The 16090-nt window shown below is 51.0% G+C and overlaps 1 protein-coding gene across 1 annotated transcript in view; it reads left to right on the plus strand.

The window, feature by feature from the left end:
- cplane1 (ciliogenesis and planar polarity effector 1) overlaps positions 1 to 16090 on the plus strand; it is a 270576-nt gene that overhangs the window by 148970 nt on the left and 105516 nt on the right. The window contains exons 32-36 of the mRNA XM_080183273.1: positions 1211 to 1403; positions 5674 to 5922; positions 9269 to 10030; positions 11041 to 11213; positions 15618 to 15741. Of these exons, the coding sequence (XP_080039399.1) occupies positions 1211 to 1403; positions 5674 to 5922; positions 9269 to 10030; positions 11041 to 11213; positions 15618 to 15741 (1501 nt within the window). The remainder of the gene's footprint in view (positions 1 to 1210; positions 1404 to 5673; positions 5923 to 9268; positions 10031 to 11040; positions 11214 to 15617; positions 15742 to 16090) is intronic.

Here is a 16090-nt window from a genome sequence, read left to right on the forward strand (position 1 = left end):
CGCGGCTGGAAAATCCCACCCAGTGAGCGTGGCTGGAAAATCCCACCCAGTGAGCGCGGCTGGAAAATCCCACCCAGTGAGCGCGGCTGGAAAATCCCACCCAGTGAGCGCGGCTGGAAAATCCCACCCAGTGAGCGCGGCTGGAAAATCCCACCCAGTGAGCGTGGCTGGAAAATCCCACCCAGTGAGCGTGGCTGGAAAATCCCACCCAGTGAGCGCGGCTGGAGAATCCCACCCAGTGAGCGCGGCTGGAAAATCCCACCCAGTGAGCGTGGCTGGAAAATCCCACCCAGTGAGCGCGGCTGGAAAATCCCACCCAGTGAGCGCGGCTGGAAAATCCCACCCAGTGAGCGCGGCTGGAGAATCCCACCCAGTGAGCGCGGCTGGAGAATCCCACCCAGTGAGCGCGGCTGGAGAATCCCACCCAGTGAGCGCGGCTGGAAAATCCCACCCAGTGAGCGCGGCTGGAGAATCCCACCCAGTGAGCGTGGCTGGAAAATCCCACCCAGTGAGCGCGGCTGGAAAATCCCACCCAGTGAGCGCGGCTGGAGAATCCCACCCAGTGAGCGCGGCTGGAAAATCCCACCCAGTGAGCGCGGCTGGAAAATCCCACCCAGTGAGCGCGGCTGGAGAATCCCACCCAGTGAGCGCGGCTGGAGAATCCCACCCAGTGAGCGCGGCTGGAAAATCCCACCCAGTGAGCGCGGCTGGAGAATCCCACCCAGTGAGCGCGGCTGGAGAATCCCACCCAGTGAGCGCGGCTGGAGAATCCCACCCAGTGAGCGCGGCTGGAAAATCCCACCCAGTGAGCGCGGCTGGAGAATCCCACCCAGTGAGCGCGGCTGGAGAATCCCACCCAGTGAGCGCGGCTGGAAAATCCCACCCAGTGAGTGCTGACAGAGTATTCAATAACTGGGAGGTGGCAGAGGAACGGGAAGGCTGTGCTGTATGAGGCTAGTGAGCTGCTGTTTGTACCTGGGAGGGTGAACAGTCTGTATGCGATCTGATGGTGCATGATATATTTTGCCATGAGTTTGAGTGCAGGATAATTGTGAGGTTTCAGCCTCGCTCTGATGCTGTGCTGAGTGATCCTGTCTGAGTGAGTTCAGTGATTCTGCTGTGGGCCATCTCAGAGTGCCCACTGACTACACCAACCTCAAGCTGATATGTTCCCCTCACTAATCACATCTCTCGTGCTTTCTTTCCTCAGGTTTGACTGTCTGTCCAGCCTGGCTGACTCCTCCCTGCACCAACCTGTGTCCAGGCCACCCACACCCCCTGCGTCAGTGCCCCCCGTGTCAATGCCCGCTGCTAGCCAAGCCCTGCGTCCTGATGGTCAGACAGTACACACCTGTGATTTTGTTGGACACCTGCTGCAGGATGAAATGTTTAAACTGGTTCAGGTAATGGGAAATGGGTCTGTATTCTTGTTGTTTGTGAATTGCTTTAGATCCCCTGATTCCTCTGTTTATTCACCAATCCAGATGGGCCCCGCAGGGATGTTCTCCCTGGAATGGGCTTGTCCCCTTTTCTCCCAGTCAATCTCCCTTTTCTGTGTTCTCTTTCTCAGACTCCACTTTCACTTCTCTGTTTTTGTCCTTTCTCCTGCTCACTCTCTTTTTCACGTCTCTCATTTTTAGTGGTCCCAGTTCTCCTGTTCACACTGTGTAGGTTTGTACACTAGCCCAATCCCTCCTCCATAAACACAGTCCACCCCTCTCCCCGCTCTCACTCCCTGTCCCTCCTCCAGCTCTGACCCTCTCCCTCCCTCCTCCAGCTCTGTCTCTCTCCCTCCCTCCCCCGCTCTCTCTCTCCCTCCCTCCCCCAGCTCTGTCCCTCCCTCCCTCCCCCAGCTCTGTCCCTCCCTCCCTCCCCCAGCTCTGTCCCTCCCTCCCTCCCCCAGCTCTGTCCCTCCCTCCCTCCCCCAGCTCTGTCCCTCCCCCTCACTCCGCAACTCTGTCTCTCTCCCTCACTCCCCCAGCTCTGTCTCTCTCCCTCACTCCGCAGCTCTGTCTCTCTCCCTCACTCCCCCAGCTCTGACCCTCTCCCTCACTCCGCAGCTCTGTCTCTCTCCCTCACTCCCCCAGCTCTGTCTCTCTCCCTCACTCCCCCAGCTCTGTCTCTCTCCCTCACTCCGCAGCTCTGTCTCTCTCCCTCACTCCCCCAGCTCTGACCCTCTCCCTCACTCCGCAGCTCTGTCTCTCTCCCTCACTCCCCCAGCTCTGTCCCTCCCCCTCACTCCGCAACTCTGTCTCTCTCCCTCACTCCCCCAGCTCTGTCTCTCTCCCTCACTCCGCAGCTCTGTCTCTCTCCCTCACTCCCCCAGCTCTGACCCTCTCCCTCACTCCCCCAGCTCTGTCTCTCTCCCTCACTCCCCCAGCTCTGTCCCTCTCCCTCCCTCCCCCAGCTCTGTCCCTCTCCCTCACTCCCCCAGCTCTGTCTCTCTCCCTCACTCCCCCAGCTTTGTCCCTCTCCCTCACTCCCCCAGCTCTGTCTCTCTCCCTCACTCCCCCAGCTCTGTCTCTCTCCCTCACTCCCCCAGCTCTGACCCTCTTCCTCACTCCCCCAGCTCTGTCACTCTTCCTCACTCCTCCAGCTCTGTCACTCTCCCTCCCTCCTGCAGCTCTGTCCCTCTCCCTCCCTCCCCCAGCTCTGTCCCTCTCCCTCACTCCCCCAGCACTGCCCCTCTCCCTCACTCCCCCAGCTCTGTCCCTCTCCCTCATTCCTACAGCTCTGTCACTCTCCCTCCCTCCCCCAGCTCTGTCCCTCCGTCATCAAGGAGGAAATAGCGAGGCATCTTGAAGGGAATTGCTTGATAGAGCAGACACAGCACGGTTTCGTTAAGGGGAAGTCGTGTCTGACAAATTTACTGGAGTTCTATGAGGATGTCTCTAGGGCGGTGGATAGAGGAGAGCCGGTGGATGTGGTCTTTCTTGATTTTCAGAAGGCGTTTGACAAGGTACCTCACAAGAGGTTATTGCAGAAGGTCAGGGGACATGGAGTTGGGGGTAGGGTGTTAGCGTGGATAGAGGATTGGTTGTCAAATAGGAGGCAGAGAGTGGGGGTTAATGGGTGCTATTCGGATTGGCGGATGGTGACTAGTGGAGTGCCCCAGGCGTCGGTGCTGGGGCCTCAGCTATTTACCATTTACATAGATGGCCTGGAGGAGGGAACCAAGTGTATGGTGTCGAAATTTGCTGATGACACCAAGATTGGTGGAACGGCAAATTGCGCGGAGGGTGTGGAGAGTCTGCAGAAGGATCTAGATAGGCTGGGCGAATGGGTCAGGAAATGGCAAATGGAATTTAATGTTGGCAAGTGCGAGGTGGTCCACTTTGGTAGGAAGAATGGTAGGAAGGATTATTACTTACGTGGAGAAAAACTGCAGCAGGCGACGGTGCAGAGGGACCTTGGGGTCCTTGTGCATGAGTCGCAAAATCCCACCCTCAGGTGCAGCAGGTGGTCAGGAAGGCGAATGGGATGCTGGCCTTCATAGTGAGGGGGATTGAATATAAAAGTAGGGAGGTCTTGCTGCAGCTGTATAGGGCATTGGTGAGGCCGCAGCTGGAGTACTGCGTGCAGTTTTGGGCGCCGTACTTACGCAAGGATATTTTGGCCTTGGAGGGAGTGCAGAGGAGGTTTGCTAGGCTGATGCCGGAGTTGAGGGGGTTGAGCTATGAGGAGAGGCTGAATAAACTAGGCTTGTACTCGTTAGAGTTTAGAAGAATGAGGGGAGATCTCATTGAGACGTACAAGATGATGAATGGGATGGATAGGATAGAGGTGGAGAGGCTCTTCTCGCTCAGAAAGGACAGTAGGACTAGGGGGCACAGCCTCAAGATAAAGGGGGGTGCGGTTTAGAACAGAGTTGAGGAGGAACTTCTTCACTCAAAGGGTGGTGAATCTCTGGAATTCTCTGCCCGTTGAAGTGGTGGAGGCTGCCTCGCTAAATATTTTTAAGACGCGGGTTGATGGGTTTTTGATGAGAGAGGGGATTAAGGGTTATGGGGAGAGGGCGGGAATGTGGAACTGAGCCACGACAGATCAGCCATGATCTTATTGAATGGCGGGGCAGGCTCGAAGAGCTAGATGGCCTACTCCTGCTCCTATTTCTTATGTTCTTATGTTTTCTCCCTCCCTCCTCCAGCTCTGTCCCTCTCCCTCCCTCCTCCAGCTCTGTCTCTCTCCCTCACTCCCCCGGCTCTGTCCCTCTCCCTCCCTCCCCCAGCTCTGTCTCTCTCCCTCCCTCCCCCAGCTCTGTCCCTCTCCCTCCCTCCCCCAGCTCTGTCCCTCTCCCTCACTCCCCCGGCTCTGTCCCTCTCCCTCACTCCCCCGGCTCTGTCCCTCTCCCTCCCTCCCCCAGCTCTGTCCCTCTCCATCACTCCCCCGGCTCTGTCCCTCTCCCTCCCTCCCCTGGCTCTGCCCCTCTCCCTCCCTCCCCCGGCTCTGCCCCTCTCCCTCACTCCCCCGGCTCTGCCCCTCTCCCTCACTCCCCCGGCTCTGTCCCTCTCCCTCCCTCCCCTGGCTCTGTCCCTCTCCCTCCCTCCCCTGGCTCTGCCCCTCTCCCTCCCTCCTCCAGCTCTGTCTCTCTCCCTCACTCCCCCGGCTCTGCCCCTCTCCCTCCCTCCCCCGGCTCTGTCCCTCTCCCTCCCTCCCCCGGCTCTGTCCCTCTCCCTCCCTCCCCCGGCTCTGTCCCTCTCCCTCCCTCCCCCGGCTCTGTCCCTCTCCCTCCCTCCCCCGGCTCTGTCCCTCTCCCTCCCTCCCCCGGCTCTGTCCCTCTCCCTCCCTCCCCCGGCTCTGTCCCTCTCCCTCCCTCCCCCGGCTCTGTCCCTCTCCCTCCCTCCCCCGGCTCTGTCCCTCTCCCTCCCTCCCCCGGCTCTGTCCCTCTCCCTCCCTCCCCCGGCTCTGTCCCTCTCCCTCCCTCCCCCGGCTCTGTCCCTCTCCCTCCCTCCCCCGGCTCTGTCCCTCTCCCTCCCTCCACCGGCTCTGTCCCTCTCCCTCACTCCCCCGGCTCTGTCTCTCTCCCTCACTCGTATAGCTCTCTCCCTCTTCTTCACCCCCAGAAATCCATCGCTCTCCCTCATTAGGGGTGTAAAGAAGGTCCACTGTGCTGATTTTTCAGATAAGGTGGTGGCGATGCAGATTCAAATTTGGAATCTCCTCTCTAAGATGAGACAGCGATTAGCTCAGCTGCCTCACAGTGCCAGGGACCTGGAATTGATTCCCGGCCTCGGGTCACTATCTGTGCGGAGTTTGCACGTTCTCCCCATGTCTGCATGGGTTTCCTCTGGGTGCTCCGGTTTCCTCCCACACTCCAAAGGTGTGTGGTTTAGCGGGATTGGCCATGGCATAGGGGATAGAGATAGGTTGTGGGGATAGGCCTGGGTAAGAGGCTCTTTCAGAGAGTCAGTGCAGACCCAGTGGGCTGAATGGCCTCGTTCTGCACTGTAGGGATTCTATGGATCTATGTTTCTATAAGAAGGAATTGGCATAGGAGTTGAGCATTATGTGGGACAGGGAAGAAAGTGGATTTATGGCCACAATCAGATCAACCTTAGTGTTCTCGAATAGTAGAACAGCCTGACAGAGCCAAGAGGCTGAATCTGCTCCGAATTTTCCCCCTCTGATCTTAACTCACTCTCCTGTGTTTCACCCTCCCCCCAATCCCAACAGCTCCAACAAATCAACTTCATGAGTTTAATGCAGATGGTGGGATCATCGTTGACAAACCTTCCCAGTATTCAGCAGCAGATTCCACCCATTCCCAGCCTCGTTACTCCAACACTGAATACCAATATAAACCCAACTCTAACCAGACAAGTGGCTGTCCCTGGGGAAAAGGAGTGTGAGCGAACAGCTATGGACAGCAGCCCTCCAGTTCAGAGGCCATGCAGCCTGCCACAGGACAAAAAGGTTGCCCAGGTAAGGAGTAGAAGCTGTCACTCGCACACGATGGGGAGAGGGAGGGGAAAGCGGAATGTATTCAGGGCACAAAAATGTGTGTTGCTGAGTGGGTGTTACATCATTTTGGTTAATGTTCTTCACTTGTCTGCTATAAGCACTGAATGTCCAGGGCCACTAGTTCCCCGTACTGGGATTCTGATGTGTGCAGGGAAGCCAGTGGAGTACAGGTTTTATCACGGGGCTAGTGATCCAGAGAGCCAGGGTAATACTCCGTATTCAAAAACCCCACCACGGCAGATGATGAAATTTGAATTCAATCAATATCTGGGAATTAAGAATCTACTGATGACCATGAAACCATTGTCAATTGTCAGAAAAACCCATCTAATGTATTTTAGGGAAGGAAATCTCAGCAGGTCTGGCAGCTTCTGTAAGGAGAGAAAAGAGCTGATGTTTCAAGGTCAGATGACCCTTTGTCAAAACTCCCTATTTTTATAGGGATAGGGATGTTTTGCTGCAATTGTACAGGGCGTTGGTGAGGCCACACCTGGAGTGTTGTGTGCAGTTTTGGTGTCCTTATCTGTGGAAGGATGTCCATGTTACAGAGGAGGTACAGTGAAGGTTTATCATGCTGATTCCTGGGATAACAGGCCTGTCATATGAGGAGAGATGGATCAGTTAGGATTATATTCTCTGGATTTATATTCTTTATATAAAAAGCTTAGATGAATTGTGGGGGGTAGGATTAGTAAGTTTGTGGATGACACAAAGATTGGCCAGGTGGTTAACAGTGAGGGTGAGTGTCTTGGGCTACCGGAAGATATATACGGAATGGTCAAATGGGCGGATAAGTGGCAGATGGAATTTATCCCTGAAAAGTGTGAGCTGATAAATTTTGGAAGGAGTAATTTGACAAGGAAATATTCAATGAATGGTAAGACATTAGGAAGTTCTGTGGGACAAAGTGACCTTGGCATGTTTGACCACAGGTCTCTGAAGGTTAGGACATGTTAGTAGGATGGTGAAAACAACATGTGGGCTACTTGTCTTTATCAATCAAGGTATAGATCACATAAGCAGAGAAATCATGTTGGAGTTGTATAGAACTTTGGTGAGGCCACAGCTAGAGCACTGAGTGCAGTTCTGGTCACACATTATAGGAAGGATGTTATTACATTGGAGGGGGTGCAGGGGAGATTCACCAGGATGCTGCCTGGGATGGAACATTGAAGTTATAAAGAGAGGTTGGATAGGCTTGCATTGTTTTTGTTCGAGCAGAGAAGACTGAGGGGTGATCTGATCAAGGTGTTCAAGATTATGAGGGACATGGACAGAGTGGATAAGGAGCAGCTGTTCCCCTTAGTTGAGCGGTCAGTCACAAGGGAATACAAGTTAAAAGTGAGGAGTGGGAGGTTTGGAGGGGATTTGAGGAAAAGCATTTTTTACCCAGAGGTGGTGAAGGTCCAGAATGCACTGCCTGGGTGGGATGCCTCACACGCTTTAAGAAGTACCTGGATGAGCACTTGGTACATTATAACATTCAGGGCTATGGGCCCAGTGCTGGGAAATGGGATTAGATGGGAGTTCAGGTGTTTCTGATATGTTGGTGCAGACTGGATGGGCCAAAGGGCCTCTTCTGTGCTGTATTGTTCTATAATTCTATAGTCCTCACTTGGAAATGATCCCACAGTATCACTCTATCCCCATGACCTTGTATCAATCCCAAACTAATCCCACTGCCTCGCTTTTTAAAATTAATTCACGGGATGTTGATATTACTTGCAATGTCATTATTTGTTGCCTATTTTGAATTGCCCATGAACTGAACTGAATTGACATTTCAGAGCTGCAGTTACATGTAGGTCAGGCAGGGTCAGGGTGGCAGATTTCTTTCCCTTTGGGATACTGGTTAACAAAGTGGATGTCAATGATGACCAATAATGAGTATAATATCAAGGGTAAGACTCTTAGCAGTGTAGAGGATCAGAAGGACCTTGGGGTCCGGGTCCATAGGACTCTTAAATCGGCCTTGCAGGTAGAGGATGTGGTCAAGAAGGCGTATGGTGTACTGGCCTTCATTAATTGAGGGATTGAGTTTAGGAGTCGGGAGGTAATGCTGCAGCTGTATAGGACCCTTGTCAGACCCCACTTGGAGTACTGTGCGCAGTTCTGGTCGCCTCACTACAGGAAGGATGTGGAAGCTATTGAGAGGGTGCAGAGGAGATTTACAAGGATGTTGCCTGGATTGGTAGGCATGCCTTATGAAGATAGGTTGAGGGAGCTAGGTCTCTTCTCCCTGGAGAGACGAAGGTTGAGAGGCGACCTGATAGAGGTTTATAAAATGTTGAGAGGAATAGATAGGGTGGATTCTCAGAGGCTATTTCCCAGGGCTGAAATGGTTGCTACGATAGGACACAGATTTAAGGTGCAGGGGAGCAAGTACAGAGGAGATGTCAGGGGTAAGTTTTTCACTCAGAGGGTGGTGAGTGAGTGGAATCGGCTGCCGTCGGTGGTGGTGGAGGCGAACTTGCTGGGGTCTTTTAAAAGACTTCTGGATGAGTACATGGGATTTAATAGGATCGAGGGTTATAGGTAAACCTAGTAGGTAGGGATATGATCAGCGCAACTTGTGGGCCGAAGGGCCTGTTTGTGCTGTAGTTTTTCTATATTCTAATAATGGCTTCACTATTACAAGGTTCAATCCCAGATTCCTTAACGGAATTTGAATTCCACCACCTGCTGTGCTGGGATTTGATCCCAAAGGTTTGGCCTGGCTCTTTATCACTGCCTTCCCTATAGCTCTCTCACTATTGTCCTGCATCAATCCCAAACCTAATCCTTGCTTTCTCTCCAGAGCCCTTTTTCAATCCCAAATTAATTATTTTCCCAAAGTAAAGAATAAAGAAAATTCCAGCACAGGAACAGGCCTTTCAGCCCTCCAAACCTGCACCGACCATGCTGCCCGACTGAACTAAAACCCCCTACCCTTCCGGGAACCATATCTCTCTATTCCCATCCTTTTCATGGATTTGTCAAGAAGCCCCTTAAACTCACTACCGTATCCGCTTCCACTCCCTCCCCCGGCAGCGAGTTCCAGGCACCCACCACTCTGTGTAAAAAATCTGCCTCGTACATCTCCTTTAAACTCACACCTTAAACCTGTGCCCCAAAGTTTTGTATAAATCTTCAAACTAATTATTCCATCAGACCAGTTTTCCGTGTATTTGAATCGAAATATTGAAATCGGAACCCTCCTTCAATGATTGGCTTTGAGCTGAAATCCTGTTGTCAGATATTATCTTCCTGTAAGTAGAAGCCATTGGGTCTTTGGATCTGTCCACTGATGTTCTCCTTTATTCCCTAGAAGCCAGAGGAGTTCTCTCTGCATCCACCACCTGAAGGTGATGACGTGCGGACGTTACCACGGATCTCTGATTCCCAAAATATGCCGACCGCAGGCAGTGATTCTATCCGACCGCACCTCCTCCTGAACCTCGGGCCTCAGCCTCCTGCGGCACTCTTCCACTTCAGTCCTCAGACAAATCCAACAGCTGGTCTCCCATTGCTGCGACTCCAGCCTCGCTATGAGCTCAGGACTCCTTCAGTGAGATTCACCAAGCTGGCTCACTCCATACCTCTACTGCAATCCACCCCCCGAGAGGCCTGGGTTCCCAGCCCACAGCCCCGTCACAAGCCACAGCCTGGCTTTCCTTCCCATTTAAACTTAGCTGCATATGATCCTGGGACTCTGCAGAAAGCAGCTGAAGAACAGGAGAGGAAGGAGAAGTTGTTCCGTGGAAGCCCACCCAAACACCTGAACCTGGATCAATATCAGCAGCCTCCAGTTTCTCACTGGACTGAGCCTCCAGCAAAGGGCCCTATCTACTCCACTGAGAGATTCCCGAGGCAACTCCCACCTCCTTCCTCACACCCAGGCTGCTCTCAGATGCTCAGAATGCCTCTCCTCCACCTCCCCCAGCCCACCCTCAACACCCACTTTCCTTTGGTGGAAAAGCAGCTGCCAAACAGTCAGACAGAGCTTGGACGGTCATGGAGACTCTCTGCAGCATCAACTCCGAGTCCTAGACAGCAGCAGCCATATCGCAGCTTCAACACTGTGAACCAGGTAAGCTGGGCCAGTACGCTGAGGAAGGGATTCAGGGTCTGAGGGCTTCTCTGCTCTGTTGATGGGGTTGGGTGGGCCTCTGTCCAGTCACGGTGAGGGGGAGAGATACGGGAGTCTTGGCACCAAGGGGAGTAGGTGTCTCCACCTTGTTAAGGGAAAGCAGCCTTTGTCAGGACAGGATAAGAGGGACAGGGCTATGTTGTGTCAAAATATCCATACTGTTTTCTATTGTCGGAGTTATTGAGATAGTTTTGCCTGTCTCCACCTATGTTCTGTAGCATATTATTTGCTGTACTTCATTGTAACAGTGTATCTCAGGCCATTTCTGAAGTTGCTGGATGACGAATGTCCGATAGTGTACGCTTAAACTAGACCAACTGACGGGCAACACGACAGCTCAGTGACTATCACTGTTTGCTGTGCAGATACAGGGACCCGGGTCGGATCTCCGACTTGGATCAATGTCTGTGGGAGTTTGCTCATTCTCCCCGTGCTTGCGTGGGTTTTCTCCAGGTGCTCTGGTTTCCTCCCACACCCCAAAAAGGTGCTTTTTAGGCTGATTGGTGTCAATAAATTGTCCCTGAATTGGATCTCTCCCTTAACCTGGTGTCCATATAATTCCCTAAATTTGCACCCCTTTATTGTGGAGTCTACTGAAGGTAAACAAAAGCGTCGTCGGCCGACGAAAGACTTGAATAAGGCACTCAGTGAGTGTTAAAATGGGCAGCGCGGGCTTGTAGGGCCGAAGGGCCTGTTTCCTGTGCTGTTCTTTGATTGGGCTGGGATTATTCAGTGCTGTCACGTTACAGGATATTTTAGCCAACAAGACAAACAGCTGTCATTGCTGGTGAGGGACCTCTATTCACTTCAATGCAGTGCAATGTAATACACCATCCCCAGGCAGAAGCCTGGTTTGAAGGCTACCTCTGGAGTGACAATGCTGTACGCTGGCCACAGTTAAAATTCAATATCTGCTGTGCCCACCATTACTACATTATCCTTCATTCTAGGTGTCAGTGATCAATCCTCCAAAACTCATTCCAGCTCAGGATCTCATTGCTTTTGAACAAGGCCGACAGCGTCACTCTCGACAACCTTTAGGACAACAACCTCGAGCTTTCCATCTTCTGAAAGTCAACATTGAGCCGTTTGAGCCCAGGACCAATCAAAGCAGTAAGAAGAGGTGCGAATATGTGAGGTGGTTTTACTTCATTCTCTGCATCATCCCATTCAGTAGTAGCAAATCAGTAGAATAGTGACCAGACTGGGCAGGACCAGGGGGCAGACAGAGGAATGGGAAGCAAATGGATCCCATGAACCTGCTCTGCCTTTCAATGAGATCATGGCTGATCTAATCCTGCCCTCGACCCTACATTCCTGGCAACGCATCTCTCTGAGCTCCCTTAGTAATCAAAAATCTGTCTAATGCACTCTTCAATATACTCACTGGCACAACCTCCACTGCTTTCTGTGCAAGAAAATTCCAAAGAGTAACAACCTTCTGAGGGAACAGAATCCTCCTCATCCCAGTCTTATTCGGAGACCAGTCATTCTGAAACGGTGGCCCTAGATTCCCCAAATGAGGGGAAATTTCCTCTCTGAATCCCTCACAATCTTATATGTTTCATCAAGATCATCTCTCATTCTCCTGAATTCCCATGAGTACAGGCCCAACCTCATAGAATCACAGAATCATATAGAGTAGAAGAGGCCCTTCGGCCCATTGAGTCAGCACCGACACAATAGAAACACCTGACCTCCCACCTAATCCCATTTATCAGCACTGGGCCCATAGCCCTGAATGTTATGACGTGCCAGGTGCTCATCCAGGTACTTTTTAAGGGATGTGAGGCATCCCACCTCCACCACCCTCCCAGGCAGCACATTCCAGACCCTCACCACCCTCTGGGTAAAAAGGTTTTTCCTCACATCCCCCCAAAACTTCCTGCTCCTCACCTTGAACCTTTGTTCCCTTGTGACTGACCCTTTAACTAGGGGGAACGGCTGCTCCTTATCCACTCTGTCCATGACTCATCACCTTTGTCACCTCGATCAGGTCACCCCCTCAGTCTTCTCTGCTACAACAAGAATAACCCAAGCCTACGTAACCTCTCTTCATAACTTAAATGTTCCATCCCAGGCAGCAATCCTGGTGAATGTCCTCTGCACCCCCCTCCAGTGCAATCACAATCACATCCTTTCTATAATGTGGCAACCAGAACTGCACACAGTGCTCCAGATGACCCTTTGTCAAAGCTAAAAGGACAGAGGATCACCTGGACTCCAAATATCAGTTCTTTTCCCTCCTTACAGATGCTGCCAGAGCTGCTGAGATTTTCTTGGGGTTAGAATACTCAACACTTCCTCCTTCAATGTATTGACATTCTCTAGAGTGTTCACATACCTATTCCTAACATCCGTCAAATCCTTCTCCTTGGTGAATACCAATACAAAGTACTCATTAAGGATCTCACCTACTTCCTGTGCTTCCATGCATAACATCTCTGCATTGTCCTTGAGTGGGCCTACTCTTTCTCTTGGTAAATTCTCCCTCAGTGTAACTAAACAGGCACCAGAGTGTGGTGACTACGGGATTTTCATAGTAAGTTCATTGAAGTATGAATATAAGCCTACTTGTGACTAATAAAAACTTAAAAACTTAACTCCTGCTCCAAATATATTCATAAAAATCCTTGTGATTCTCCTTGACCCTGTTTGCTAAAGATATTTCACGGCCCCTTTTAGTCCTCCTAGTTCCATGTTGAAGCTCCTTCCTACTTCCATTGTATTCCTCAGTTTTTAGATGCCTAGATCTATTGGATGCTTCCTTTTTCCTTTTGACTAAGCTTACAATTTTCCTGATCATTCATGGCTCCCAAATTCTGCCATTTCTGACCTTCATTTTTGTGGGGACCTGTCTGTCTCACACTTCAATCAACTGGCCTTTAAAAGCCTCTCTCATGCTAGATGTGGATTTGCCCTCAAATATCTCGTTAGATGACTGCCACTGCTTATCTACCACCTTTCCTTGCAGCGTACTTTCCCAGTCGACTTTAGCCGACTGTCTTCCTTTCCTTGTTCTTACCTTCATTTCAGTTTAAGATAGTTCTTTCAGATTCAATTTTCTCACCCTCAAACTGAAGGATATCAAAGATATTCTATAAGTTTATCAATGGGGAAGAGGATAATCGGGGAAAGAGTGGGGCCCATTACGGACCGAGGGGGCAAACTATGGGTGGAGCCAGAGGGCATTAGTAGGGTCAGTCTTTGCCCATGAGGATGAGGAGGTAGTTATGGAACTCGGGGAGACGGTGAGGCTGTGGAGAAAATTGTCATAGGGAGTGACAAGGTATTAGTGATATTGGCAGGCTTAAAAGTGAACAAATCTCCAGGTCCGGATGAATGGTGTCCCAGGCTGTTGTGAGAGGCGAGGGAGAAAATTACAGGGGCTCTGACCCAAATTTTTTATTTCTCCCTGGCCACCAGGGAGGTCATGATGTGAAGATGTCGGCGTTGGACTGGGATAAACACAGTAAGAAGTCTCACAACACCAGGTTAAAGTCCAACAGGTTTATTTGATAGTAAACCCGCAAGCTTTCAGGGTTTGCCCCTTCGTCAGGTGAATGGAGAGTTCTGGTCACTCTGGTGACTCTCCACTCACCTGACAAAGGGGCAAACCCTGAAAGCTTGTGGGTTTACTATCAAATAAACCTGTTGGACTTTAACCTGGCGTTGTGAGACTTCTCACCAGGGAGGTGCCAGAGGACTGGAGGACAGCTAATAAAGTCCTACTATTTAAGAAGGGTTGCAGAGACAAGCCAAGGAACTACACACCAGTGAGTCTCACATCTGTGATTTGGGGAACTACCAGAGAAGATTCTAAAGGAGAGAATCTCTCTCCATTTGGAGAGGCAAGGTTTGATCAGGAATAGTCAGCATGGTTTGGTCAGAGGGAGGTTGTCCTTAACAAATTTGATTGAATTTTCTGAGCGTATAACCAAGTGTGTGATTGAGGGCAGTGCTGTTGATGTAGTTCACATGGATTTCAGCAAAGCCTTTGGCAAAGTCCCACATGGGAGACTTATTAAGAAGGGGATACAGGGTGACCTGACAAGGTGGATTCATATTTAGCTCAGTGGTAGAAATGATGTGAAGATGCTGGCGTTGGACTGGGGTAAATACAGTAAGAAGTCTTCCAACACCAGGTTAAAGTTTCACTCTTCACTCACCTGACAAAGGGCCAGAGGCCCAAAAGCTAGTGGCTTTTGCTACCAAATAAACCTGTTGGACTTTAACTGGGTGTTGTGAGACTTCTTTTTAGTGATAGGAGGCAGAGGGTGGTGACAGACAGCTGTTTCGGTGACTGGAGGCCAGTGACCAGTGACGTACCACAGAGATCTGTGCTGGGCCCCCTATTGTTTGTTATTTATATAAAGGACATAGATGACTGTCTGGGTGTAGGATCAGTAAGCTTGTTGATGATACAAAGATTGGCCAGGTGGTTAACAGTGAGGGTGAGTATCTTGGGTTACAGGAAGATATAGATGAGATGGTCAAATGGGCGGATAAGCAGCAGATGGAGTTTAACCCTGAAAAGTGTGAGGTGATGCACTTTGGAAGTAGTAATTTGACAAGGAAGTATTCAATGAAAGGTCTGACAAAGAACAAAGCACATTGGTTTGTTTTGTCGATAGATCTCTGAAGGTGGAAAGACAGGTTAATAGGGTGGTGAAAAAGGCGCATGACACGCTTGCCTTTATCGATCGGGGTACAGATTATAAAAGCAGAGAGGTCATGATGGAGTTGTGTTGAACTTTGGTGAGGGCACAGCTGGAGCACTGTGTGCAGTTCTATCACCACATTATGGGAAGGATGTGATTGCCCTGGAGGGGGTGTGGAGGGGATTCACCAGGATGCTGCCTGGGATGGAGCGGTTAAATTATAAAGAGAAGTTGGATAGGCTTGGGCTGTTTTCATTGGAGCAGAGAAGACAGAGGGGCGATCTGACTGAGGTGTTCAAGATTATGAGGGACATGGACAGAGTGGATGCAGAACAGCCATTCCTCTTCTTTGAAGGATCAGTTACGAGGGGACACGAGTTAACAGTGAGGGGTGGGAGGTTTAGGGGGGTGGTGAGGGTCTGGAATGTGCTGCCTGGGAGGGTGGTGGAGATGGGATGCCTCACATCCGTTAAAAAGTACCTGGATGAGTACTTGGCACGTTATAGCATTCAATGCTTTGGGCCAAGTGCTGACAAGTGGGATTAGGTGGGCAGGTCAGGGCCTTTCGTGCATTGAGTAGTCAATGTTGGTGCTTTTCTCATGACATTTCTTCACAACAGCAAACAGCTCTTCACCCCTCTCATTGTAACTTTTCCACATTATCTTGCTTGGAAAGCTGTCATTGTGCAAGTCAGGCCCAATATCATTATTCACTTCCCAAGTGGAGATGCAAACTTGATGGGCCGAAAGGTCTCTTCTGCACTGTAGGATTCTGTGATATGGAAGACAGTGGGATCAAAAGGGCACTGGATCATGGGATGAACGTGATTTTTTTTCTAAGAATTGTTTTGTTTTACGTTCTGCAGGTTAAAGCGACGTCGTGAGAGGCAACGAACAGAAAGGCTAGTCTCCAAGCCCCCCCAGTCAGACCAACAGCCAGGCACCCCTGATCCACCAGAGCCCCAGAAAATTGAAAGCAGCGTCTCTGTGGTAAAATCCTTGGGAGTGTACTAAGAACAATGACCCTCCAAGCCTCTGCTGGTCATGATGCCCTAACTAAAAATAACTGTCTGCCCGCACTGGGTCCGTATATCCCTATTCCCTTCCTATTCCCTCCCTGTTCATGCACCCACCCAGATGCCTCTTAAATGTTGCTAATATGCCTGCTTCCACCACCTCCTCTGGCAGCGCATTCCAGCACCCACTCTCTGCATGAAAAACTTCCCCTGCACATCTCCTTTAAACTTTCCTCCTTTCACCTTGAACCTCTGCTCCCTTGAAATTGACACTTCCGCCTGGGCAAAAAGTCTCTGACTATCCACCCTGTTTGTGCCTCATA

The sequence above is a fragment of the Carcharhinus amblyrhynchos genome, unplaced genomic scaffold, assembly GCF_965287045.1.
Source record: "Carcharhinus amblyrhynchos unplaced genomic scaffold, sCarAmb.v2.hapA chromosome_205, whole genome shotgun sequence".
Taxonomy (NCBI): Eukaryota; Metazoa; Chordata; class Chondrichthyes; order Carcharhiniformes; family Carcharhinidae; genus Carcharhinus; species Carcharhinus amblyrhynchos.